Source organism: Rosa rugosa, chromosome 7 (assembly GCF_958449725.1).
Source record: "Rosa rugosa chromosome 7, drRosRugo1.1, whole genome shotgun sequence".
NCBI lineage: Eukaryota > Viridiplantae > Streptophyta > Magnoliopsida > Rosales > Rosaceae > Rosa > Rosa rugosa.
This window is the reverse complement of record NC_084826.1, coordinates 22,730,057-22,755,825: the sequence shown is the minus strand read 5'-3', so window position 1 is coordinate 22,755,825 and position 25,769 is coordinate 22,730,057. Positions and strand designations below refer to the sequence as shown.

The window sequence follows — 25,769 nt, the reverse complement described above, 5'->3', positions numbered from 1 at the left end:
TGGATTCAAGAACCTGTCATGAACGTTGTCTCCTTTCTAGACACCATTTCACATATGTTATACTTCCTAAGATGAGAAAGGTCATAAGTGTGAAGACAGTTCAACAAGTGTTAATAAAAGCCGCCCTTAACCTTAAGGGACCTGAACTAGGCACCAATAAGGAGTTTAGGCCAATATTAACAAAAGAGACTTCACCTACTCCGTTATGATTCACAACCCCTTACCAAGATAATGTCCCACTGGGCATGCCAAAATGTTTGGCTCCAGTTTTTCTTGAGCTGGTCAACAGTCTCTTTTCTTGCGTGGGCGTGCCAGCACCGTTCGGGTGCAGTCGTCGGGGGTGTCCTTTGACCTGACTTCTTTCAAGTGATTGTAGATGAGGAGAGCACAAACCTCGTCGCAGGGGTCTTTGTGCCTCATGAGATTACGTGTTTTTAGGGAACAAGGTGTGTGTTGTTTTCCTTATTAACGATTTGATAGAAATCAATGTGTGAGTTTCTTTCTATGGTACGATTGATAGAAATCAAAGTGTGAGTTGCTTTCTATGGTACGTTTGATAGAATTCAAGGTGTGAGTTGTTTTCTATTTTATATTTGATAGAAACCAATGAGTGTGTTGCTTTCTATGTTTCTTTTTAAAAGAAACCAAGGTGTAAGTTGCTTTCTTTTATTTCGATTTGAAATGAAATTAAGGGTGGGTTATTCTCCTTTATTTCGTGTTTTAAGGGATCAAAGCGTGAGTTGTTTTCCTTATTTCTGGTGTGAGTTGTGTTGACTGTTTTGAGTTACTCATACGGTCTTGCAAAAGCTTACCGGGTTTGTTGTGTGACAACCCGGTGCACTATTCAAACGGTGTAGGGATTAATTATGCATGTCAGGATAATCGTGGCTGAAGCTGAGGTAGAGCCTTTGCAGCTTTAAGGTAGGAAGCCATTTTTGTGACTTACTGTTGATAAAGACTTCCGTTGTGTAGTAAACTCTGAGGAGCATTTACGTTTTATTTTGTTGTTGACAATTTAATTCGTAAGCTTATGTAATATATGACTCTACGGAGCGGGTCAATATTGACATAGTGGGTTCAGGGCATCAATATGTATTTAGTTTAAAGGGAAAAAGTTTCCAGGTAATTTGTATTGATGACTGAATGATCACGCATGTATAATTATGATATTATATATCGATTTTTATTTGTGTTAAAAATCAGGGGCGTGACAAATACATTGCCCATAGTAGAATCAACGCCGACATCACTCAGGACCAATGCATCCGAGATCCATCGCATCAAAAACAAAGATCACCCTTTAGCCACCCTCTGTGTGGCCGCCCTCACCAACCAAAAGAAACCCAGAGGAAATTTGCCATGGCAGATCCGTACCCATCAAGAGGAAGCCAACATAACAGAGAGGCCAACACACGCAATTGATTTGAATAATCGCGATAGGTGGAGGCGCGCTCGAGATTGTGTGCCGTGTGCTCGACACACCAAAGGTGGCATCGTTAGGGTTCTCTAGCGCGAGAGGCATTTTTTTACATGGAATCTAATAAGCACAGCACTTTGTCACAATTATTGTTTTTCTAACTAAGGTTTAATTTAATATGAGAATATATGCAATATGTTGAGTGTATTCGTATGGACTTAATGGTATGGTATGTTTGACACGTACTATTCACTCAATGCTGATCACAAGGTTATAAATAGAAACCTTTCCTACAACCCTACTACTTATCTCAAATACAATACACATTCTATTTCTATATGCTTGTATCAATCCACTGTTTCATAAGTTAATTATTTCACATTGGTGCATGTTCAACTATACTTGTGTGCCAATTCGAGATAACAATGCTTAATGACATGGGCAAAGAGACATGAGAGCCTCCACTTTCACCGAAGGGAAGCTTCATGCATTCCACAAGATTGATTGAGAAATATTCCCTCGATAGGTTGTAATAAAATTTTAAGGAACTTGGCCGGTGCAGTACGGTTCTTGCATGGTCAACCTTGTGGCTATGGCAAATGCTAGAGGAGAAAGAGTTTAGTTAATAAACCAAGTTTGTATGTACGTAAATATTAAGAAATTGAAATGGAGGAAAGTTTTGTTTCACATGCATAAACAACTGCCAACTGTAGTGGATTAAATTTAGTATACTACGTATCTTGAACTTTACACCAAAAATCATGTCAATCCCTAATATTTTAATTTCATCAATAACACCTTTATGCTTACCAATTTGATCAGTCTAGTCCAATTTGTTAATTTTGAACGTTCAATGCTGATATGGCTTAAATATAACCCACATTTTTTATGACGTGGTGATGATTGGAATGCCCAATTTGGATCCAATTGGCAAATCTGAGGATTTGGCTTTGTTTTGGGACACAATTGCCATTATTCAATCCCAAGTCATGGCGATGCATGTCAGAAAAAAAGGTGAGTCATATTCGAGCCACATCAACGCTTAACAATCAAAATTGACATATTGGACTAGACTAATCAAATTGGTCAGCATAAGGGGGTTGCTGATGAAATTAAAACATTAAAGACTGACATGATTTTTCAGTGTAAAGTTCAAGGTAGTAAACTGAATTTAGTCCTATATTAATTGTGTAAATATTGTAAAACTCTGTATATATGTGTGATCAAAGATTATCACAGACCATATGTGACCAAAAATTTTGTTGTCACCCACACTTAGATTTAATTTTAAGGGTACGTTGTGATTAAAACACTTAAAATTCATTCTTTTAATCTCAACCCTTGATATTAAATTCATGAGTTTTTCTATTGGAACCTCCAAATTTGCTCACTTGACCTCTATGCTTTTCACACCTCTTAACAAATTTTCAAATACTAAATTTACTCACTAAACCTCACTAAAGTTCCTCAAATCACCTCACTCAAATAATTTGCAAACAAATTATTATCTTTAAAATAAAAAATTTAGTCATTTCAATGATTTAATTACTCTATAGATCTGAACTAAATCTACATTTCTTAATCAAACAACATGCATAAATCTCTTTTCCAATAAAAACACAAGATATTGAGTAAAATGACATGAACTATTCTGTGGTTTTTTAAAAAAAAACTTTTTTTTTTCTATTTTAGCTGTGCAAAAAAAGTAAAGAAATCATTTCGGATTTCTGATATTATTTCGGATAATATTCTAGGTGCTTATTGTGATCAGGGGTTTAGGCTTAATGTCCCCCCTTGTATTCGACAGTTTCATTAATTAAGGCTTGAGGGCAGCCGCACCAGCCCTTTATTCAAAAAAAAAAAAAAAAAAGTAAAGAAATCATTTGTTTTTTTTTTTTCTGTATTTTTTGTACCTCATGATTAATTATTTAAATATTTTTAGTTTTTTTTTTAATTGCTAACTTTTTTTTTTTTTTTTGCAAATATGATGGATAGACTTAAATTTAGGTCATAAATCATAAGAGGATTTACTCACCAATATGCGTTCAACATATATATCATACATTTTTATGTCACATGATCTTAAGCATATTTTTAATTCTTATTAAATATATATGAATGCTTTAATGAGTATGTAGTGAAATTGGAATATGAAAATAGATAAGGAAAATAATAAGGAATACAATCTAATATTATTGAATTGGAAAGTCTACATAAAATAAATATAATATTTTTTGGGTATAATTATTGTCCTTAATAGTCATTTTATAGTAGGTTATATATGTCATTTAATAATTTATAATAGAGTGAGGTCAAGTGAGCAGATTTGGAGGTCCCAGTAGAAACTCTCTAATGGTGCGTTTGGATGAGAAAATTATGAAATCCATAGGAATTTATAAACGATGGAATCTTTAACTCCATCAATCTAAAATTCCATTAATTGCAATTTCTGTTGTTTGGTTGTATCCATTTAGGATTTGAAATGTGTAATAAATTAAGAAAGTTTAAAACAAATAAAAAAATAAAATAGAAAAAAACCTTGTTTTGGAAATGAAAATTGAATACTGCAAGGGAATTCGTAAATGACACCTATTTTGGTGGAAATTGAAGTGGGGAATTTAAATGATGAATTCCTTCGTTTTTTTGCACAGAGAAATTTAAAATTTCCAGTTTGATAATGCCAAACGAGGGAATTAGCTTGTAGGAATTATGAAATCCTCACTTTCAATTAAATTCCATCATATTTTCCCTCATCCAAACACACTCTAAATTCATTGGTGAGTTACCACAAATACTTAGTCACTTGTGACCGTGCATGTGAACATTAATGTATATATGATTATATTGTAATCATTATTTTCTAATTACTAATGAGTTACTTTAATTTGAATGTGCATATGATTAATGTTCGCAAAGCTGTATGAACAAGCACAAAAAGAGCCAACTTAATATTCATCATTCACATGATCCAGTCCTAGTCACCTTTACATACTACAAATATAGTTCAATCACATATATTAAATTTAAAATCTAAAATTAGAACAAATCAAAATTTCGCACTTATTTGTATCGATCGAATTCACTAGTCCCTTACAGTCCTTCAAAAACTATCATTTTAAGTGGAAAAGACAAAAAATATACTTGTAAAGTTTAGCAAGAACCTAACAGCGGGGTAGTAACCGCACCAATATATGTACCCTTTTTTGTATATTCAAACAACAAAACATTGAAATAATTTTCTTAATTCGTACATGTGATTGTAACTTGAAAATATTACTTCTAAAGTTTTCGTTAAATAAACAAATTGCGAATTCTACACTTCCACATGAAACATTTATTCCAAGCATATGACATCAATAGTCAAAAAATGAGGAAGAAGAAAGACTAACTGATACTATCTTTACCAAGAGGTTTGCTCACCTAAGGGACAGTTTTTAAGAGACTATGTGAGACAAGTGAATCTGACGGCTGAAAATGCATAGTTTTATGTTGTTATAATTTAAGCTTTTAAATTTAATACATGTGTTTGAGATGCATTTGTTTCTTACAGTCTCTTAAAATTGTTCCTTAGGTGAGCAAGACTGTCTTTACAAATATACTTTCATAAATAAAGTTAAATAAAATATATAAAAAATTATCAATTTAACCAATCTTGCCAAATCAAAATGTCTTGCCTAGTATAATTCTATTTATGGTTGATGAGTTTTCTTTTCTAAAGTGCTTGTTTACAAAAAAAACAAAACAAAACAAAAATAACAGTGGCAAGCATTTGTTCTCCAAATATATATGATCGACCAAGGTATTGTTTTGCAGAAGTGCATTTCAAACTAAGAGCGGTTTTTTCTGCTCATCGAAAACGCTCTCTAGGGTTAGGGTTCGCGTTCAGTATCTTCCAAGCATCGATCAATGGATGTTCTTGCTTGGAACTATCGGGGCATCAACAACGACGCCGCCATTCAAGCGCTGCAGCGCCTTATTCAACAAAAGAAACCTTCTTTTGTTTTTCTCAGTGAAACCAAAGTTCACGACCCAGATTATATGGATGCCTTGCGACGTCGGATTGGGCTGTTGAACTGTGAGGCCGTGTTCTCTTGCGGTCAATCAGGAGGTCTTGCTATGTTTTGGGTGGATGGCCTTGATGTCAGATTCAAGACGAAGTCAATGAATCATATCGATCTGGAGATACATTCAACTGATGGCACTGGTCTACAATGGAGACTAACAGGGTTCTATGGTCACCCTACCACGTCGGAACGCCACCGTACATGGGGTTTGCTAAGGACTTTAAGAGATGCTTCTGATCTTCCATGGGTGGTGGTGGGGGATTTTAATGAAATCCTTCATGCCAGTGAGAAAGAAGGGGGAGAGCGTCGTCGTGAAGGGCAAATGCAGCTCTTCAGGGACGCGTTGTCATTCTGTGATTTGGTGGACTTGGGTTCCTCTGGTGCCCCGTTCACATGGAAAGGGCCTGGCATGCGAAGTCGTTTAGATCGAGCAGTAGCATCCCTGACTTGGATTGATATGTTCATGGAAGCTAGGGTTACCAACCTACCTCCTATCCATGGTGATCATGTTCCTATTCTGCTAGGGGTGTACTCCACTCCGGCTCAGGCTCCATGGCGGAGTTGTCAGAAGCAATTCCGGTTTGAGAGTTTCTGGGTGCAGCATGATGATTTTTTAGCATCGGTCAACAATGGGTGGCAGGTCCCCGTTCAGGGTTCTCCGATGTTCAAGGTGGTGACGAATATTACGAATACTAGGTTTTCCCTTCGTGCCTGGCAGCGTACCAAATTTGGGAATAGAGGTAGGGAGATTGAGGTAATCCGTGGTAGACTGCAGCAGCTTCTTGAACTCCCTATTTCAGTTTCCAATCAAGATGAAAGCCTTAGTTTGTCTATTAAGTTGGACAAGTTACGAATGAAGAGCATGAGTATTGGATGCAACGTTCAAAAGTCACTTGGTTATAGGAAGGTGATAGAAATACAAAGTTTTTTCACAGGAAGGCTTCAAATCGACGGGCCAAGAATAGGCTGACAGGGCTCTTCGATCAGCATGGTGTTTGGCAATCATCAGAGAGTGGGATGGAGAGAGTTGTTTTGGAGTATTTTTCTAGAATGTTCCAAACTGCTAATATTGATTTCTCTCAGATGCAGTCCAAGGTTGAGTTGATTCAGCCAAAGGTCACAGCTGCTATGAATGCAGAGTTGTGTGCAAACTATATGGAGACAGAGATTAGGGAGGCTCTTTTCCAAATGTACCCCACTAAAGCTCCGGGTCCAGATGGTATGCCACCATTATTCTTTCAGCAGTATTGGGAAGTAATTGGTCATGATGTGGTTGAGGCTGTTTAACATTTCTTGCATTCAGGTTCACTTCTCGGTGCAATTAATTATACTCATATTTGTTTGATTCCAAAGGTTGCAAATCCGGTTCAAGTTTCTGATCTTCGTCCTATTGCATTATGCAATGTTCTATACAAAATATGCTCTAAGGCAGTAGCTAACAGGCTTAAGAGAATTCTGTCTCATTTGATTTCCCCTTATCAAAGTGCTTTTATTCCTGGTCGATTGATTACTGATAACACACTCATTGCCAATGAGGTGTCTCATCATATTCATACCTGTATGTCAGCCACTGAAGGAGTCATGTCTTTGAAATTGGATATGAGTAAGGCGTATGATCGTATGGAGTGGTGTTTCTTGGAAGTTGTGTTGTTACGGTTTGGATTTGCTGAGTCCTGGGTCCGGATAATTATGCAGTGCGTGACCACGGTACGCTATTCTTTTCTGATTAACGGCAAACCTAAGGGTTATCTTACTCCTACCAGAGGCTTGCGTCAGGGTGATCCATTATCACCATACTTGTTTCTTTTATGTGCTGAAGTCTTTTCAGCTTTATTGGAGAGAAAAGCTTCTCAGGGTTTACTACAGGGGGTGCAGATTGCCCCGGATGCACCGGTTGTCCATCATTTACTTTTTGCTGATGATAGTCTTCTTTTTGGGAAGGCGTCTGTGGAGGAGTGTACTCATATCAAGGCTGTTTTGCGTGACTATGAACTTGCATCGGGTCAACAAGTGAATTTTTCAAAGAGCAGTGTGGTTTTCAGCAAGAAGGTGCCAGCAGAACTAGCTTCTCTGTTGGGGGTTGTCATTGTTCCTAAGCATGATAAGTACTTGGGGTTACCAACCTATGTTGGTAGGAATAAAACTACCACTTTTTCGTATATCAAAGAGAGCCTCAGTAAGAAGCTTGAAGGCTGGCAAGGTAAACTTCTCAGCGGTGCAGGGAAGGATCTTCTAATCAGAGTGGTTGCACAAGCTCTACCTTCATATTCGATGAGTTGTTTTCTGCTTCCAAAAATTTTTTGTGCTTCGTTACACCAAATGTGTGCTAAGTTTTGGTGGGGTTGTAAGAAAGACAATCGTAAAATTCATTGGATGTCTTGGGAGAGACTCTGTCAACCAAAAGAGTCGGGAGGTATGGGTTTTAGGGATCTCTATGCCCATAATCTTGCTTTACTTGCGAAGCAAGGGTGGAGGTTAGTATGCTCTCCGAATTCTTTACTTGCTCAATTATATAGAGCAAAATATTTTGCTACTGGTGATTTTTGGACAGCTTCCTTGAGTGGGTCTCCATCTTCTTGTTGGAGAGGCATTATTGCAGCCCGGACAGTGTTATTAAGCGGCATCAGATGGCAGGTAGGGGATGGGGCTACCATTCGCATCTGGGATGACCCTTGGTTGCCTAGACCTTCATCTTTCAAGCCTATTGTTCGGCCTATTGCTGGACCGAATTTTGTGAAGGATCTTTTTGGGGACAATGGTAGCTGGAATAAGGAGTTGGTATTTAGTCTTTTTGATGTGGCTGATGCTAATTTAATTCTGAGTATTCCTCTAAGTTGTAGACCTATACCGGATAGAATTATTTGGCACTATGATGGGAAAGGAATCTTTACTACACAGACTGCTTATCAACTGGCTTTTAGTCAGATGTACGTGAGGGCTTCTTCTTCCTTACCTGAAGCTCACACATCTATTTGGAAGAGAATCTGGTCGGCTAATGTGTTGGGTAAGATCAAAGTTCATATCTGGCGAATGGCATCTTATATACTTCCTACAGTTTCTCAATTACGTGGTAAGCATGTTTTCCTTGCGAGTGGCTGCTTCTTTTGTAATGAGAGTGATGAATCCATTGAGCATGTCTGCCGGGATTGCTGGTTTGTTAGGGATGTGCTTTCTATGTTTGCGGAGTTTAGTGGTATTACCTCTACTCACCTTGTCCATTCTTCCATAATGGGTTGGCTTGAGTTGTGTTTGGGGATGCTAAGTGGTGAGCATTTTAATCTACTGCTCACTTACCTGTGGTTTTTATGGAAAGAACGCAATGGCAGGGTATGGGTTGGTAAAGGCATGACGCCGGCACAAATTGCAGGCCAAGTGCGTGCGCATGTATTGCTTGCACGTTCAGTGCGGTCACAAGCTAGGCAGGGACCCCCCAGGCCTCTCAAACCTTGGACTCCCCCTCCTATTGGGTGGTTGAAAATCAACTTTGATGGTGGCTTCCAGAAGAGTACCAACAAGGGTGGTATTGGGTTCATTGTAAGGGATCATTCCGGGATTGTTTTGGGAGGTAAGTGTCGCACAATTGGCTACGCTGAGGCGTCGGACGTGGTTGAGGCCATGGCAGGCCGTGCAGCAGTTCAATATGCCATGGAGCACGAGCTGGCTCCTGTGAGTTTTGAAACTGACTGCCTTAAACTGGTTAACTCATTGCTGTCTGATGGTGATGATCTCTCTGGTTTTGGTACTATAGTCAGGGACATTGGGTTTCTCAAAGAATCTGTTCCTTGTTCATCTTTTGTTCACTGTTACAGAGAGGCTAATTCAGTAGCCCATAAGCTTGCTAGTTTAGCTCTCAACTCCGATTTAGATCTTGTATGGCAGGGGCCTGTCCCTGTAGCTATCAGTAGCGTTGTAGCTACTCCATGTATGAACTAGTTCCTTCATATATAAAATTGACGTCTTCCCCCTCAAAAAAAAAAAAAAGGTATTGTTTTGCTTTTAGATCATATTTTTCCTCAATGTTATTGTCAAGACATTGCTCATAACTTTTATTTTCTAACGATCATTGATATGTGATTTTAAATTTATGTTTGTAACAATACAACTGCAAAACCACCAATTTTGCTAGAAAGAGTGTTGTTATAATCCATGTATTGATACATTTCTTTGATCGTAGACAAAATAAAATGACAACCAATACTTCTTACAGTAAGTAGAGAGTAAGTAGTAAGTGCAAATAAGAATATCATAGTAATCTCTAATGACAAGCGGCCAATCGACAAACAGATTTTGAAACAGTTATCAAAACAAGCTATATACTTTTTCCTTTATATGTAAGTTGAGTCTAACACGGAACTTGAACTCGGTGGAAGACATTAAGGGCACGTTTACTTACTTGGAATGAGAGGGAATGATTCCGGGGTAAAAGTATTTCTGCGTTTACTAATACATAAAGGAATCGGAATGATTCCGGGTAAAAGTATTCATACGTTTACTAACACATAAAGGAATCAGAATGATTCCGAGTAAAAGTATTCATACGTTTATTAACACATAAATGAATCAGAATAGGTGTAGGTCCCACCTCCTTATAAGGAATCGATTCCTGAATATCAAATTCCTGAGTTACGAAGGGGGGAGATGGGTTTATGAATCAACTCATCCGGAATTAATATGGATTCATTTCTTCTCTCATTCCAGTTGTTTCCGATTCATGATTATTTTACATTCCAAGTAAATAAACGTGCCATAAACACTGAAAAAAACACGAAATTGGGAAATCCATCATGTATCTAGACATTTTTATGTTTACTAAAAATGATGAATTCTAATTTTTTATTTTAAAATAAGAAAATCACATGCATATATGTTGTTATGGCAATAAATTAATTAATTTTCTAACTAAGTTTATATATGAAATTTCATTCCATGCCTTGCGTATTTACCAATTACCAATCACGTACTGTACCATATAAGTTTACCCATATATGCAAATTATTAGTAAAGTTTGTCCCCTTTATATGTTATGTTCACTATGTGGACAAAAGGAAGACTCCTCCAAACGATATAAATAGGGATCCTAGTAGACTACTCTCTAAGTACCTTTGCTCTTTTGCTGTCCAACCCTAGCCACATTTGCGATTTTCTTTCTCCAGGTTTTACTTTTCTCCACTATTACAACTTTTTTTTTTTTTTTGAGAATGTTCCACTATTACAACTTACATGCATAAAGATGGAGGAAAGCTAGCACATTCATCTTTAGATTTTGGAATAGAAAGAAAGCCAAGAAAAAAGTTTGTCACCCATCCAAAACCTTTATCGAACCAAGGATTTACCAAAACACAATATCCCACCACAGTATGTCCCATCTAAATGTTCAAGAAATTAATGATCCCTTCAGAGAGGGGACCTAGACTGATGTCGCCTCCTGCACTAGCTATTTGGAGGTTGGTGGTGGAAATGATGCATCGTCCTAGATTCGATCTTCAGAGCCATAAGAAGTAGCAATATTGAAGTGCAGAGTTCTGGAGGAGGAAGACTGCGGAAGACTGCCATAACTGTAACTATGAAGAAGCTTCATGCTTTTTACAAGTTCAGTTGAGAGATCGTCTCTCGATTGGTGGTAGATCTTATGCGTCTCCGACTGAATCCCTTCTAGTAATGGCCTTGTGGCTATTGCTGGAAGAGAAGGGTTTTAAGACATCATCGTTGCATGAATTAGTTTAACTTATATTTATAATTAATTCAATTATCATTTTTAACTTGGTATACGAAAATATATGATTAGGAGTAAAAGATATGTATAGCAGCCCTAGCCTCACAAAGAATATGTTAGATCATTTCATTTGTTTTCTCAATCTTTATTACAAATTTGTTCTGCATAGAATTGGAATGGGAAGGACAAGGATTGTTGTACTATGTATCAGACCAAAAAAAAACCAAAAAGGATTGTTGTACTATGTAAAGGAAACTGCACGCGCGTGTATTTGAAAGTTTATTTTCCAATTTACGTTCTTAGAATTTCTGAGTTTCTACAAGAATAGTTCAGTGCCCTCCCATCCCATTGGTCAATTCCATTCCTTTGATTCAGAGTTAGTTTTTAAACGGCAATACCTTTGTCTTGAAAAAGATCACCTACCTCTATATACCGAAAGTATTAGTGCTTGCCTATCTAACTACCAACATTTTTTTATATATTTTTCTCAATTGATGGGGGAAAGAGACAATCGAGCTTGAAACACGTTTAATATTGGAGCTAGCTCTTTCTCTTTTTGCAACTTGAAATTCAGTTCAATTTTATTGAATAGTCAACCACAAGACATTAATAAACTAAAATTACACATCCTCACTCGAAAAATGAGGGATTCATGACATATTAATGGGTTTAATGATGCTTATGAAATTAGGCCATTGATCAAGTCAAATTGAATAAAACTACAGCAATAACTGGGACCAGTGACCACAACAATGAATTGTTGGGTGGGTCATCCCAACATCTCTCAATCACGTATGAACAATGTCTTTGTGTTAGAATTTGCTCTATTGGCTTATATTTTGTTCATCGGAAAAAAAAAATGTCTGTGTTAGAAATAAGCTTATGGCTCCTGATTATATTGCAATACTACTTGTAAGTTGTAACAATAGCATTCCACTTGAATGAAAACTATTGCATTGATAAAAAAAATTAAAATCACCTATGAACAAATTAGTACTGAACTGGACGGCTATAATCCGGTTAAGAACCGGTTCTTATTGACACTAGAACAACTACCCAAATCCTGCCACATACCAGAATTCAAGACCATAACCCTTAAAAGAAAATGACTTATTTGAGATATGAATACAGAGCCAAAAACTAAAAACACAAAGAAACATAAAATTAGGAAACAAAAAACGAAATCGTCATTAAGTCGTAGTTGGCCACGAATCATAGAACTAGAAGTCTGTATTTTTTTTTTTCTTTGATTACATTATTTGAGTTTTCAATTTACTTTTAACTTCCAAGGTTCTTGTTTTTGTTTATTCTAAAACTGACTATTTCTCTCCTAAAAAAAAAAAAAAATTACTGTGAGGCTCCTTTTTTTGTTTACTGTTCCAATTTTTAGTCGATATGCATTCTACTCAGATTCGCTTCATCTCGACCGGTTGTGCTTCCTGGTGGTGGTAATATTTAACTGGTTTTATGGTGCAACTGCAAGTCTGAAACCATATATAATTACATGGATCACAAAGGGGATTAAACTGAAATCTCTTGGATTTGGATTCCTTATTCATTTCTTAATCTTCTAACACAAATCCAGCGTCTCCCTTAAATCTCATGATATCACAATGTTCAACAATCTAGCTCGTTCTAGCAATCTAGCCCCTGCCATATCAAAGAATAACACTAGATAAATCACATTTTTAACTACCACCTACATCCCATCTTACATGGCAACTGATGTGGCACAACCACGCCATTTAATGAAGTTTTGTGATAGGACAAAGACAAAAGTGCATGAAAACTTAATGGTGCAAAGTGAAAAGAAAATGTTTAAACCATAGTACAGCAAATGGGTATTTCAATGATTTTACAATAGGAATCAAATCAACCAGTTCAAAAAATAAGTATCAGATTGAGTGACCCTCAAAGTTAGTATAATATATATAATATAATACTATATAGTTCTATCTTATAACAACACCATACCAAATCGATTCCTCTCCAGGTGAGGAAAACCAGGATTTTTAACCCCCCCTGACAAAATAGAGAACACAGAAATCCACCATGAATGCTGAACAATCTCCTCTACTTCCAGCTAACTGCTAATAACACTATACTTGATATGTACACTTCTGACGGTACAACTTAATTACTGTCTTCACAGCTCCGTCTTCACGTGACCTGTGTGCAGAGATGCTGCGCAGCAATAACAAAAAGTTAATCTCCTTTTTTGCTCGTTAGAAGTTAATCTGATTATTTCATATTGCTTTTCAAGTAGCAAATGAAATAATTTGCACCTCATGTATATCCAAATCACATGGCACACTAATTGAAATTCTTGCAGCTATTGACAAGTTTGCCTCAGAATGAGTTATGGAAAGCATGATGCCATGCCCATGGCCAAATGTTTGGGAAGCTGGTAAGCAAGCAACTATTGTCAGAACAATAATGTTCATTTAAGTGTACCTGAATTTGCCGAAGAGTTGCAACTGATGAGTGAGGCCTCTGGAGTAATGAAAATATGATTATCTTCTTCCCTCCCCCAACCTGGCTGATGAAGAGCATCAAAATGCCATTGCTGTTGATACTGTTGTCTGTTCCCATTGATGGGAAGTTCTGGCCACATAATGGGTGGCGCCATACTGGAGAAGTTACTTTGCATTAGAGATAGACTCTGAAAAGTTGTGGAGGTGATACAAATACATCAGTAACAAAGAGAGGTATAAACTATTTTACTACTACTTCAAGCATAGAATTTGCTCGTTGAACTAGTTTAGCCTGTCAATTACCACAACTTTACCCCAGAAAAATGTAAAAGTTCCTCTTTCATGACCCCCAGTCCAGGAGTCTCCATGTCGTTACTCCCCCCAGTAGGGACTAGGGAATTCCCACTCAAATAAAAACTAGACACAAACGATGCATAGGAAATCTGATGTCTGATTGTAACTAAACCATAGTAATCCATCATAATCTCAAGAACAGCTGAAATTTTAAAGGTAGCTTGATGGCATACAGAATAGGCGGTCCAAAATTCAACAGTGGCCTGACATGTTGTTAATGACTGAATAGTGCATTTAAATAATTTGGATAGCAATCGTAAATCATGCAAAACATAAAATCCAAACATTAATTTGACATACAACCTATGCCTATAATTAAGGTGACCCAAACTGGACGTATTACGTAAATGATTACAGGTCAAACCAATGTGCAAATAAAATCCAACATTTTTCATTTGATGGAACAGACCCCTGAGCAGGCAGGCAGGCATCCAAACTCAGATCAAACAACTTGATCAAACACGAGAACAGCTTAGTAGTTTTTACAATAGATTATAATTAAAGCAGCTATACAATACTTACTTCAGTGGCCAATAAATGATCAAGATTGCTATCAATTCTTGGGTCGACTGTGGCAAGTCTCATCGATAAGAACTGAAATAAATGAAACATTTATATATAATGAGATCATGGCAGTACAAGACTGTTCAAAATATCAGTGACGAGTTCATTCCTAGTAATCATCTGTTAAGAGTCATTTTCCTGGATGGTTTTGTCATTTCAGTTGCTGTGTAACTAAAAGAGAGGAGGAGAAACTAAAGCAGGTAAAAGTAATTGAGACCAAAATGGTAGTATACAAGGACAGCTTCAAGTCTAAATGCATATGGGGAGAAAAGCACAGTATTTTGCAAATTTACAGGACGGTGATATATCCCTAGATGGGATTTTAGATGATATATTGAATCATTAAATCACATATCCCTAGATTAGTCTCCACTAGCCATTTTTAGATGCACAAGAACCCATCAGCTAGTTCAAGACACATTCAGAGGAAAAAAGCAATGAAGAATTCTCCAACCATTTTTCTTTCAAGTTCAAGCTGTATCACTGCAGCGTTAAAACTATTACTTGATATGTATGAGTTGTGCAGCAGGTCTGACCTCAACTTGACGTTGTAGGGACTGCACATGATTGATGATTTCATCCAGAACTAAGGCGGTACCCGAAATCTGCAAACCAGAAATGTATCAGTAAGTGACTATGAAGTTGGAAGCATAACCCAGCAAATGCACACAAACATTTAAATAATCTAAGGTATTTGTTGAAGAATGGTCAAAAATAAAAAGTTTGCTTAACCTGGTAGATCTCTCTCATGGTCGAAAAGTTTCAGTTCATTTAAAATTTAATGGCATCATAGAAACAAGTTCAACCTTTTTTCTTCTTGCTCTTTTCATTGGAAAGAGTATTAACAAAACAAACAATTAGATATTACTTCAGAATTTTAGTTTTTTTTTTTTTTCCTTGTATTTAAAATGCCAAAACTTCTAACAAAGTGCACAATCAGAAACCTGAAACCCACACTTAGTTATGGATTCGTGTTGCCCATGACTAATCAAGTAAAGGCACTGTCATTGTGTTGGTTTGAACTTTGAACTACCAAATATATGTATAGCATCAAGAATGGCCTGTAGTATTGTCAACTTCACTGGAAAACAACACACTATTTCCTCAAAGTGCAACACCATGAGGAAATGACATTAACAAAACCAATCTTTATGACATGTTGCAGAAACCAGTGGTGCTAAGAAAACATGTCAACAACAATTAATCAGATATATACTTAAAGCAACAACTCATTATAAGAGAGAGTCGTCCTCATTTGCCCTTTCTACAGGCTAACTATCAGACGGAGTAAACTATACTGATCTTAGACCTGCATCCATACAATTTTACAGGAATCTCTCAGCTTCCTACAGTGTACAGCTCACTGGATCAAATGCCGTTTTTTTTTCATTAATGGACAAATATGTTTTCACCCCTAGACCTCCTCCTTACCCTCTGATTTTCAGAAAAACAAGACTAGGGGTCCAAGTAAAAGGTAATTTGCTGATTTTATACAGAAATTTTGTTCCAGCCAACGGAAAGCCATTTTACAGAAGTATTCCAATAAAGGCCCAAATACTTGTCATCAGCAGTAACGAATTTTGGCATGCAATAGATTTTTGCTTTAGCTAAACAAAGTGAATTGCTAAAGAGCTTTCACATGTCCCACACAGTTAGGTCATGGCAGTTTGTTAAAGGAAGTTTTCTTCTGTCTTCCTCTTTCTGTCATCCAACTAAGGATGGATACCAAACTCGTTGCAGAAGATGGTACCATGCACCCTTAGAACAGGGACTAACATTAAAGCTGTGTAGGGGACCCAAAAATATCTAATGCAACCTGCCCACTATGTGGGTCTCCCAAGCACTCCAGCTAGCAATGCTATGACAATGTTCCAAGGTAGCAAAGGGTATTATGCTCTCTTGAAAACAGAATTCAGCTAGCTTTTGATATTAAGTCTTATTTCCCCTTTCCCTCACTTGTTAGATGGCACTTCTAAGTAAGAAGTTTGGACTGAATTGGAAATGCAATTGTTATTAGATAGCAAGTACAAATTCCACCATTTTTTTTTTTTTGCCTGAAAAAAAAAAATAGCAAAACTAAATGAAATTGCAGATAACAAAATTTGACCTCAGAAAAGACATCTCACCAAACCCAGCAGTACATCTCACCCCACCACTTTTCTTTTCTATCAATTGTCCCCCAAGAAAAGAAAAAAAATTGAATTAAATTTAAAAAAAAAAAACAAAAAAAAAAAAGAAGTGCAATGAAAATTACGGAAATACCACGAGCACAACTACACAAGCCACATAGTACTTTTCTTAGTACAAAAGCAAGAACTTTTGTTAAAAGCTGATTAGCTGACAATGACAAAACCGTACCACATTAAGATCACAAGTTTATCTGAGACAATTGACACAGATGCAATTTTATAATCCACCAAAATCTCAATCAACCAATTAATCCACAGATTAAGATCAAAAGTTAGACTGTTAGAGAATCAAACCTTATTGCATCCTGGGACAAGCTCCTGTAGCAACTTCATCCTCGCATTTATTTTCTCTCTCCTCGCCTATAAAATTCCCAATTTAAAAAAAAAAAAAAAATGAAATTAGTAATAACACCAAAAGTCCAAAACTAATCATTAGTGAACATTTAATTATGGGTTTAATTAAGGTTAAGAGATTATACTCGCTCTGCCAAGCTATGGCTATCTGTAGCTTGACCCCGGCGAGCTCGAACGTGAACATAGGGAATCTTGTCAGCATCTTCCTTAGCTTCAATTTTGCTCTTTTTCATTGATACCTTGACCTGAAATTTACGAATTTGGGGTTGATTGAGATTTGGAAGAATGAAAATTCAGCGAAATCGCGAAAACGGGAAAGTTTGAAACCCTAATTTACCTTCTTTTCTCGCTCCTTTCTCTTGGCCGACGACCTTTGGTTGCTCTTGGTCTCCTGCGACGAGTTAGGGTTCGAATCGGACTCGGCCGGCTCGCTCTTCACCTTCTCCAAGTTGACGCCGGGATTGGACGGCACGGCGCCCGTCTCCGGCGACTGATCGCCGCCGAAGATCGAGAACTTGGCGGCGCGTTCGATTAGGGTGGCGTTGCTGGGAAACGTGAGGCTGGAATTGAAAGGATGCGCGCAGGGCTTGAGAAGCGGCGGCTCGCCGGAAACCGCGGCCGGAGCCGGATTAGGTTCGGACTCCGGCGAGAGGTGGAGGAGCTCCATGGCTTGGGTCGGCGGAAGTTCCAGAAGCGCCGTGAAGGAGCTGGCGTTGTCCGGCGGCACCGTGATCAGCCGCTGGATTTCCTCGCGGAATTGGAGAGTCTCGAGTCCGGGTTCTTCGTGGTCGGGTCCGGGTACAGCGGATCCGGGTACGTTTCCGGCGGTTGGGTCCATGTGAGCGGCAAAATTGAGCTGCTAAATTCCCACTCCAATACCCAACACAGTGTAATTTGGGAGAGGCAAATAGAAAGCAAATGTGGGCGAAATGGGGGGTGGGGGGGGGGGGGGCGTGAGTGAGTATAAATATAAAGCCAAAGAGTGATTAGAGGATGGTTTGGAGCTTCAAATCTTCTTCAACTGGGATCAGTTATGGCGGTCAAAATATTTTTTATGATGTACTCAATAATCTCAACCCATAGGAAAGCAACCTTTGCTTCTTTCTTTCTTCTTCTTCTCTCCTTCCTACTTGCACTTACTTTTTTTGTACAGTTGGGTAATAAAAGGAGGAGGTGGGGACCACTGAATTACTGGTGGCTGGTGCAGTGGGGGGGTGCCAACTGCCACATTTGAATTTGGTTTTGTGAGGGGAAGAAGAGAGAGAACCGTGGGCCTTAAACTGTTACATCGGGTCCTATAGAGGCGGGGACCGTCCACTAACCAAGGCCCGACATTGTTAGTAACAGTAGAGGATGACCGGTCATTTTCTTGCATTTATAACTACTAATAATAGTTCTTTCATTATTAATTTATTATTCCTCCCCTTCTAACTTCTAGTCTACTATCTATGTACTACTAGCAGGTGTTGTTGGGTTGGTTCGATCCTAACCGGTTGGGTAATTCGGTTTCCGAGTTTGGTTCGATTCGGTTTGGTGGATGACGTGTTCATTGTTAATGTTATTCATGGAATGTAAAATTTTACTGAAAGAGTTTTTTTTTTTTTTTTTTTTTTGGGAAAAGGGGATCAATTAAGCTGCCCCACAGCTAGCCCAATGAGCTGAAAATAGACACACACAATCAGTCTGTTGGACAGGCCCAAACAGACATAAAACTAAGACGGAAAATTAATTTCCTCCTGGGCTCCAAAAGAGCCAGTATCAGGAAACTAATCCTTAAAACGATAAAAACTAAAGCATAGGCCCAATAAGAGGCCCGGCCCACTACTAAAACCCTAGCTACTGCCGTCCAAACCTCGCCGCCGCTGCCAGCCACGAACCTTCGCCGAAGAGACGCCGTAAACTGAACAACCAGAAAATCGGTAATGGTGAACCGATGCCATCCAACTCCCAATACACAAATCAAAATACAAACAGCAACCAAAGGGATGAAATCCCTCACAACAACATCATTTCCTCCACCATCAAGACGAAGAAGAAGCCATGGCTGCCGAACAGGATCCGAGATCCAACGCCAAGAACCAGAACAAGAACAGTAACAATGGAGAATGGGGGGTAAAATACCCATGCGTGAGCACCCATACTCGCCTAGGTAAGTGACTTGCACTTTGTAATTGCAGCCATATGAAACCTCCTGGAGTTTGAGGATGGAGAGAAGATATTTGTTGTGGGGTTGATTGATTTTTGACTTGGAAACGTGAGGGAACGTCTGACAGTGAGAAGAAAATAAGAGAAAAATCGAGGAACAACGTCCTCCTGTGCTGGACATAGCCAGGTAATACACCACAGAGGGTACAAAATCACCACAAGGGTGAGAAAAAGCTGAAAACAGCTTGAGGAAGATGATGAAGTGATGAACAATGGAGATGGAAGGAAAAAAGTTGAAGCCTTTGCTATTGTGGCCTCCCCCAGCTCTTCAACCGTCGATCTAGATCCAGATGGATCAAGATCTGGTGAGAGAGTGGGGGGGGGGGGGGGGATTGAAATCTCAGATCGGGTTTCTCTCTCTAGGTTCTAGAGAGAGAAGGTCTCCACGGGGTTACGCGACAATAAATCTTTTCTACTGAAAGAGTTATTCCTTCGCAATATGATACATTGTTTCAAAAAAGAAGTTGTTCAATACTATGAAGTGAAGCCACCAAATATTATTGTCTAATCCAATGTTTTGGCACTATTCTACAATGAATATCTCGATCACGCCTAGTTTTCACAACCAAGTTTTTTGTTCCAAACGTTAACTTTAGAACAAGTTATAAGGTAGTCTTGAATTTGGGGACAACCATTTGTTCATAATTTGGAATAACCTTATCAGTGGAGGCGGTGTTTTATGCCTTATGTATTCACTCTAGAGAGGTACCGCTATAATATAGGCTAAGATCACATACATTCTTTCTTCTTCTTTTTTTTAACTTTTTTATAAGCTAATCAAAAGTTAAGTTTTATAGAGAGAAAAAAAAAAAAAAAAAAGTTGGGGGGGGGGAGCCTCGCTAGGGTTTCTTGGCGTCACTCTAGCAATTTTGGTCAGAGGGATTGGATTTCCTGTCTCCTTTGACCAATCTGATGTGGTTGGTGGAGGTGGAAGCTTTTTTCGGCATCATGAGTGGGTGTTGGTTGGCCGTGTGTGAGTCTTCATGGTCGAAGGTCGTGCCCTGGGTTCTGGTGCTCATCCATGGTAGGTCGGCAGCGGCGGATTTCTGGTCTTCTCTACCATGGGAATTTGTGCATGCAGCTAGCATGTGTGGTGGTTAGATGTCAAGCTTGGTCAGACACCGGTGATCTTGTTCTGGGTCCTAGATCAATCTGTTCGTGTCGGGCTGAGGTCATCGGGTGGCGCGACGGCGGGCTAGTCGACGAGCTAGACGAGGGCGATCATAACTAGATTTCAACTAGGCCCGGCGACGCCGTGCACTAGAGTAGTGATGGCTTCTCTGGCCGGGATCCGAATTTGGGATCTCGGTCTGATCTAGATTCGGATAGGGATTTGGGATCCGGGTCGGGTTCGAGTTTAGGCCTGGATTCGGATCTGGCTTGTAGGCTAGATCTTAGTTTCGGTGGCTATTTGGAACTAGGGTCATTTTGGGCTTGTTTTGCTTTCATTTGGTTTTGCGTTTTGTTATTTAGGCAAGGTCAGTGATGGAAGGTTACCCGCTACTCAACGCATTTCGGTGTGTGGAGGTATGGTGCACCATATCGTTGGTACCTTTTTTAGTTTCTTGAACAAGGTCGGTGACGGAAGATTACCCACTACTCGACGCATATCTCTGCGTGGAGGGATTGTGCACCATATCGTTGGTACCTCTTTACAGCCCGAGTTTTGTTCGGTGCCTCATCAAATGCTTCATTGCATCCCTTTTTGTTGCTTTTCGTACAGCTTGTGGTATTTCTCACTTCAATGTGCCTTCTACATATATCGATTGCAATCTTTTTATTTAATAAAGACTTGTCAGTTTGTTTCCAAAAAAAAAATGTGGGGGGATAAAGTTAAAAAATAAATAAAAATTGATAAGAAACTAATTAATAACCAAAGCTATAAAATTGGCTAAAAATTTTTATGAACCTGTACGTAAACACTTGTGCTGAGAACAATTGCTGATTTGTCTACCAAATTGGCAATTACCAATCCACTTTTTCTACGAGGATCAATGTAACTGTTTCTATGTAGCTCGGGGTTAGGTTCTATGTTTCCCCCCCCCCCCCCCCCCCCCCGGATGCAAAACCCTAATATTAATATAATAAATGGAATCAGGCGTGGGGCTGAGCCTCCTAGCTAGGCTGGGTTCCCAACCCCTTTCAAAAAAAAAATTGATAATTGCTTTAAGTTACATAATGCAACAATAAAAGGAAATTGTAATGCCAATTGACTATTCACACTTCAAAGTTTCATATACTAGTCTGATTCATGAATGAAAATTAATTGTGAAGTATATGAAATGATTTTGAGAAATATTTTAAGGGGTTCTTGATACGCTAAAAGTAAGCGCGCAATTTAACCCTGTAAAATATCATCGTTAGTATACTGTAAATAGGGATCGTTCAAATCCGGGGATTGAGGGTACACCTGTCATTGTAAAACAAGTAAAGAATTAAAATAAATACAAAGTATAATATTTACAAAAAGAATATATACAAAGAATATACAACGAAACCAAGGGGGGTTTTAGAATTAGAGTTTTGAAAAATAAAAGAAAGAAAATATAAAAACACATATACAAGAAAGAAACTTAAGAAACAAAGATCAAAACCAATTCCATGTAATCAAATTCGATTCAAACCCTATAATTGATCATCTAAGTCATGAGAAAGAAGTTGATCATGTGAAATATTTGAAGCAAATGATTTCCCATATTTTACTTTCCTTTACTAATTAATCTAAGTGAAAGCACCTAGCACTACTAGAAATTTCCCCAATAGGGACTAACTAGTAGCCACCATAATCGATCAGTGCCATTTTGAAACAGTTTCACACCGTTATAAAACCTCAGTGGCTTGTTTTGCTCCTGCTACTGTTATCAGTGGGAATGAGAAAAGAAATTAAGAAATGGAAATTTGGTGGAGCGATGTGAGCCATGGATCCACTCACCGCTTGATCTGGGCCGTCCATTGTTAAATGGGGTCGTCCATTGTTAAATGGACCAATTTGAATATAGTTGTTGATCGGATCAAAGAGAGAGGGAGAGAGAGTAAGCTCGAGAGAGAGAGAGCCCGAGAGCTCGGTACTCTCAGACCCGAAGCACGACCCGACCGGCGCCACTCCTTCCGGCCACGGCACAGCGGCGGACCACCAGCATCGTCTTCGTATCGCTGTCGCCACAAACCTCCTATGCTTGGATCGTACATGCACTGAACGGAGAAGGAGACTCGACGACTGAAAGCTCTGAGACTTCTCCGAAGAACTCTGCAATTTCCGGCCACCGTTTGGGCCACCTGAGGTATGAAACCTCACCTCCTCGTCATGCTTTACACCCCAGTACGATTAGTTTTCCAATTAGATCGAGTTTTGACATTTTGGTTTTTTGAATTGTTTCTGCCTACGTCGCTGTTCCTCGCTGCCGGCGACTTCTCCGGCCTTCTGGGCTTGGTTTCTTGTTCGATTGCAGATTTGCAGGTCTAGGCGAGGTATTAACTTTGAGTTGTTTGATTTTGTTTTGACATCTGAATACTTGGGGTAAAGTAATTGCAGAGATACTTACTTTCCCATTTTTGATTTATAGGTTTTGGTTGTTTGACGTCGTTTCAAACCTGGAAGACTCAGATCTACAAAAGCCCCCAACTTCCCAGGTTCGATATCGCCGGATACGCGACATGCGTCACCGTCCCCTTTACTTTGAAGGCCTTAAGGTGAATGATTGAGGACTATTCGTACATCAGTAGCTCGCTAACATACCCGATCTATCAATTTATGGCTTTTCTGGGTCTCATGTGGTGGGATTTTGTTAATTTTTAGTTTGGGTGTTTTAGTAAGTTAAGAATTGTGAAATTTTAATCTCTTGGGACTAGTTTAGTTTTTTGAATGCTTCTCTCAGCCTCTATTCGTAATTACTTTCATGCGTACTCCTTGCTTAACATATCTGAGTCTTCTTCATCAGGTGGCTTGATCAAGAACTTGAGAATTATTGCAAAATCTGGAACTTCATGTCTCTTTTGCTGTTATATTGAAGTTTACATTTGTTATCTATTTCGAATGCAGTTGTTGGAAAGGTAAAAGTTATTAGAACCTATTGTTTGTTTATTTGTCTTTAGTTTTTATAATAGTGCTTTTGTGTGAGGACCTTATTGATGTAGTTAAATTAATTAATTATAGTTTGCAGGGGTTGATGTTAAACAAGGAAGGGTATGCTTCTATAGGAGGTGGTTCACCCTTGCGTAAGACGACAGATGAGCAGGTAGATATAATGCGGCTTAATTTTTGTTGAAATTCTTTGTTTAACTTTTGTTTGCATAGTCTGTATTGCTCTGCAAGAATGAATCTATTTGTATACTGTTTGCTGGTATTCAAGTTCTACAATGGCCCTCTTTCGTTAGTTGTTACTACTACAACCAGTGATTGTTAACTTCTAGTCCAGTTAACAATGTAATAACCAAAATGTTGTTATTGTTTACTACTTTCGGACAAATGGCATCTCTTTAGTACTTTACAATGAGGGCTGAAGTTTGAATTTTGATTACTTATTGGATTACGCGAATCTTTTGCCGTTGAATATTTGGGTTAGTGGGGGCTGATGCAGCTTTTGCATCTTTCTGTGTGTGTCCCTTTCTTGGGTAATTTACTTGGTTAGTTACTACTTACTACCACCAATTTTTAACTTCTTTTATTTGTTGTGATGTTGTTTATTGTATCCAGGTGTTTCTTTGAAGACTCAAGAACTCTATGCCCTTGTTTTTGTTACTCGCTACTTGGACATTTTCACCGATTTCATATATTTATATAACACCGTCATGAAGCTAATATTCTAGGGGAGTTATTTTTCAATTGTTTGGTACATTAGGCAGCACAAGATTGTTCGCAGGTCCTATGATAGAGACCAAGACACCTTCCGCCATCATTTCCTACTGGCACCATGTCTAGTTTTGGCCCTAATATTCAATGAGAAGTTCACTTTCAAGGAGGTTCGTTTCCTTGTTCTTTGTGTTTCTGTGTAGTCATATGTTCTTCCTGTCTCTCTTTACATCTCATAGAGAACTTGTGCCATGAAAATTGCTGCAGTACACTAATTTTGGTTTTCTAAATTCTATTAATATGAACCAGGTCATGTGGTCATTTTCATTATTTTTAGAAGCTGTTGCTATCCTTCCTCAGCTTGTGCTGTTACAGAGAACGAGAAATATTGACAACTTGACAGGGCAATACGTCTTCCTCCTTGGGTATTCCAAACACCCTGATATTTTCTTTACAAATACAATTCTATATCATATTTTTGGTTCCTTCATTAGACCTATATAAATAGCTAATGCTGGACAATTAAGTTTCAGTTTTATCTCGTGTTTATATGTACTTATTGCCAGCCTGCACTACTATATTAGAGTATTAGCTACTTATGTATCCAGTTGAATATTAGAGTATTAGCTACTATTCATTAGTTGTCGATTGTTTGGTTTGGGGCTAGTATATTATTCTCAGTATCTTGTTTTGCTATCAATGTGGAGTTTTATAATCCTCGTGTACAAGAACTCATTATTTTCCTTGGACAATTTTTGTTATGTGCTGTTAAGATGTTAAATTTTGGATACTGATTGAATTGAATAAATTTGCTAGGTTGGCTGCTTTATATCTCTGTTTCATTCTTGTGTTTGTTGCAAATATTTTATTCAGAATTATATAAAAGTTGCTGGAGGAGAGGTAGCAGATGCAGCTATGGGGAGGAACATGAAGGGATTTATGTTTTTTTATGTTGTATTTTATTTGAAGTTGTATATGAATTGTACAGTATATTTTAGAATTATACAATACATTTTGGCCCTATTTTTTTTTATATATTCACCAAATTTTGCCACTGATGTTGGTGGCATTGAGAAAACACACTGATACAATAACAGTGGGAGAGAAAAAGGTTATATGCAGCATTGGGATTTGGTATGCCACTGTTGTTTTAACAGTGTGGATTGCCCCAATAGCACCTGCAATAGAGGGCACTAATATCTCATTAGTGGCTGCATGGTGGCTAATGACATTAGCCACTATTATCAGTGTGCTTTGTCTCAATAGGGACTAATTCATATCAGTGTGCTTTGGGGAAATTTCTAATAGTGTAGATCAATCCTATTAAACATGCAATCAAATTCTAGAAAGCTAGCTAATCAACACATGTTCAACGCAAGAAGCCTAGAGAAAGGTTATCAACTTAAGTACACAACCTAGTATGAATAAGTTCATCTACTTGCAATCCCCTTCAATTGAATTCGACTTTTGTCCAAAGCCTTTACTACTTTCGATCTAGGTTCACAAAACTATTAGGTGAATTGTTTACTTAAATCTAGCACCAATTACATGCAAATCCTATAAGTGTCGACCCAAATAAGATAAACATATAAAAGTTTTCTATCAAGCAAATTCAATCGAACAGACTCACATAAGCAACTTAGAAT

At 38.2% G+C, this 25,769-nt stretch overlaps 2 protein-coding genes and 1 long non-coding RNA gene across 5 annotated transcripts; 2 read left to right on the top strand and 1 right to left on the bottom strand.

Moving 5' to 3' along the window:
• Positions 1-5,323: 5,323 nt before the first annotated feature.
• LOC133723061 (uncharacterized) lies at positions 5,324-9,414 on the top strand. The gene is made up of 3 exons (XM_062149894.1): positions 5,324-6,388; positions 6,565-6,700; positions 6,785-9,414. The coding sequence occupies exons 1-3, from the start codon at positions 5,324-5,326 to the stop codon at positions 9,412-9,414; spliced, it is 3,831 nt and encodes a 1,276-aa protein (XP_062005878.1).
• A 3,577-nt stretch (positions 9,415-12,991) lies between these two features.
• LOC133721066 (transcription factor bHLH48-like) lies at positions 12,992-18,270 on the bottom strand. Its single transcript, XM_062147583.1, has 7 exons — positions 17,467-18,270; positions 17,255-17,374; positions 17,070-17,135; positions 15,123-15,191; positions 14,545-14,616; positions 13,649-13,856; positions 12,992-13,378 (listed from the first exon to the last, which is right to left on the bottom strand). The coding sequence occupies exons 1-7, from the start codon at positions 17,965-17,967 to the stop codon at positions 13,341-13,343; spliced, it is 1,074 nt and encodes a 357-aa protein (XP_062003567.1). The 5' UTR covers positions 17,968-18,270; the 3' UTR covers positions 12,992-13,340.
• Positions 18,271-22,580: 4,310 nt separating this feature from the next.
• Positions 22,581-25,340, top strand: LOC133722151 (uncharacterized). Of its 3 annotated transcripts, XR_009852503.1 has the most exons (7): positions 22,581-22,615; positions 22,784-22,802; positions 22,898-23,024; positions 23,273-23,384; positions 23,488-23,569; positions 24,028-24,293; positions 24,433-25,340. It is a non-coding gene; the product is annotated as an uncharacterized LOC133722151 (long non-coding RNA). The 3 variants fall into 3 exon arrangements; XR_009852504.1 differs by lacking the exon at positions 22,581-22,615 and having other exon boundaries at positions 22,624-22,802; positions 23,495-23,569; XR_009852502.1 differs by lacking the exon at positions 22,581-22,615 and having other exon boundaries at positions 22,624-22,802.
• Positions 25,341-25,769: the final 429 nt, after the last annotated feature.

Excerpts from the sequence above, each read along its gene's own strand:
- LOC133723061 (XM_062149894.1), top strand. The coding sequence starts at position 5,324 with ATGGATGTTCTTGCTTGGAACTATCGGGGCATCAACAACGACGCCGCC. Across the intron at positions 6,389-6,564 it reads AGTCACTTGGTTATAGGAAG|ATGCAGTCCAAGGTTGAGTT; the intron begins GTGATAGAAATA and ends GATTTCTCTCAG. Across the intron at positions 6,701-6,784 it reads TAAAGCTCCGGGTCCAGATG|GTTCACTTCTCGGTGCAATT; the intron begins GTATGCCACCAT and ends TCTTGCATTCAG.
- LOC133721066 (XM_062147583.1), bottom strand. The coding sequence starts at position 17,967 with ATGGACCCAACCGCCGGAAACGTACCCGGATCCGCTGTACCCGGACCC. Across the intron at positions 17,136-17,254 it reads GCCATAGCTTGGCAGAGCGA|GCGAGGAGAGAGAAAATAAA; the intron begins GTATAATCTCTT and ends GGAATTTTATAG. Across the intron at positions 14,617-15,122 it reads CCCTACAACGTCAAGTTGAG|TTCTTATCGATGAGACTTGC; the intron begins GTCAGACCTGCT and ends CATTTATTTCAG.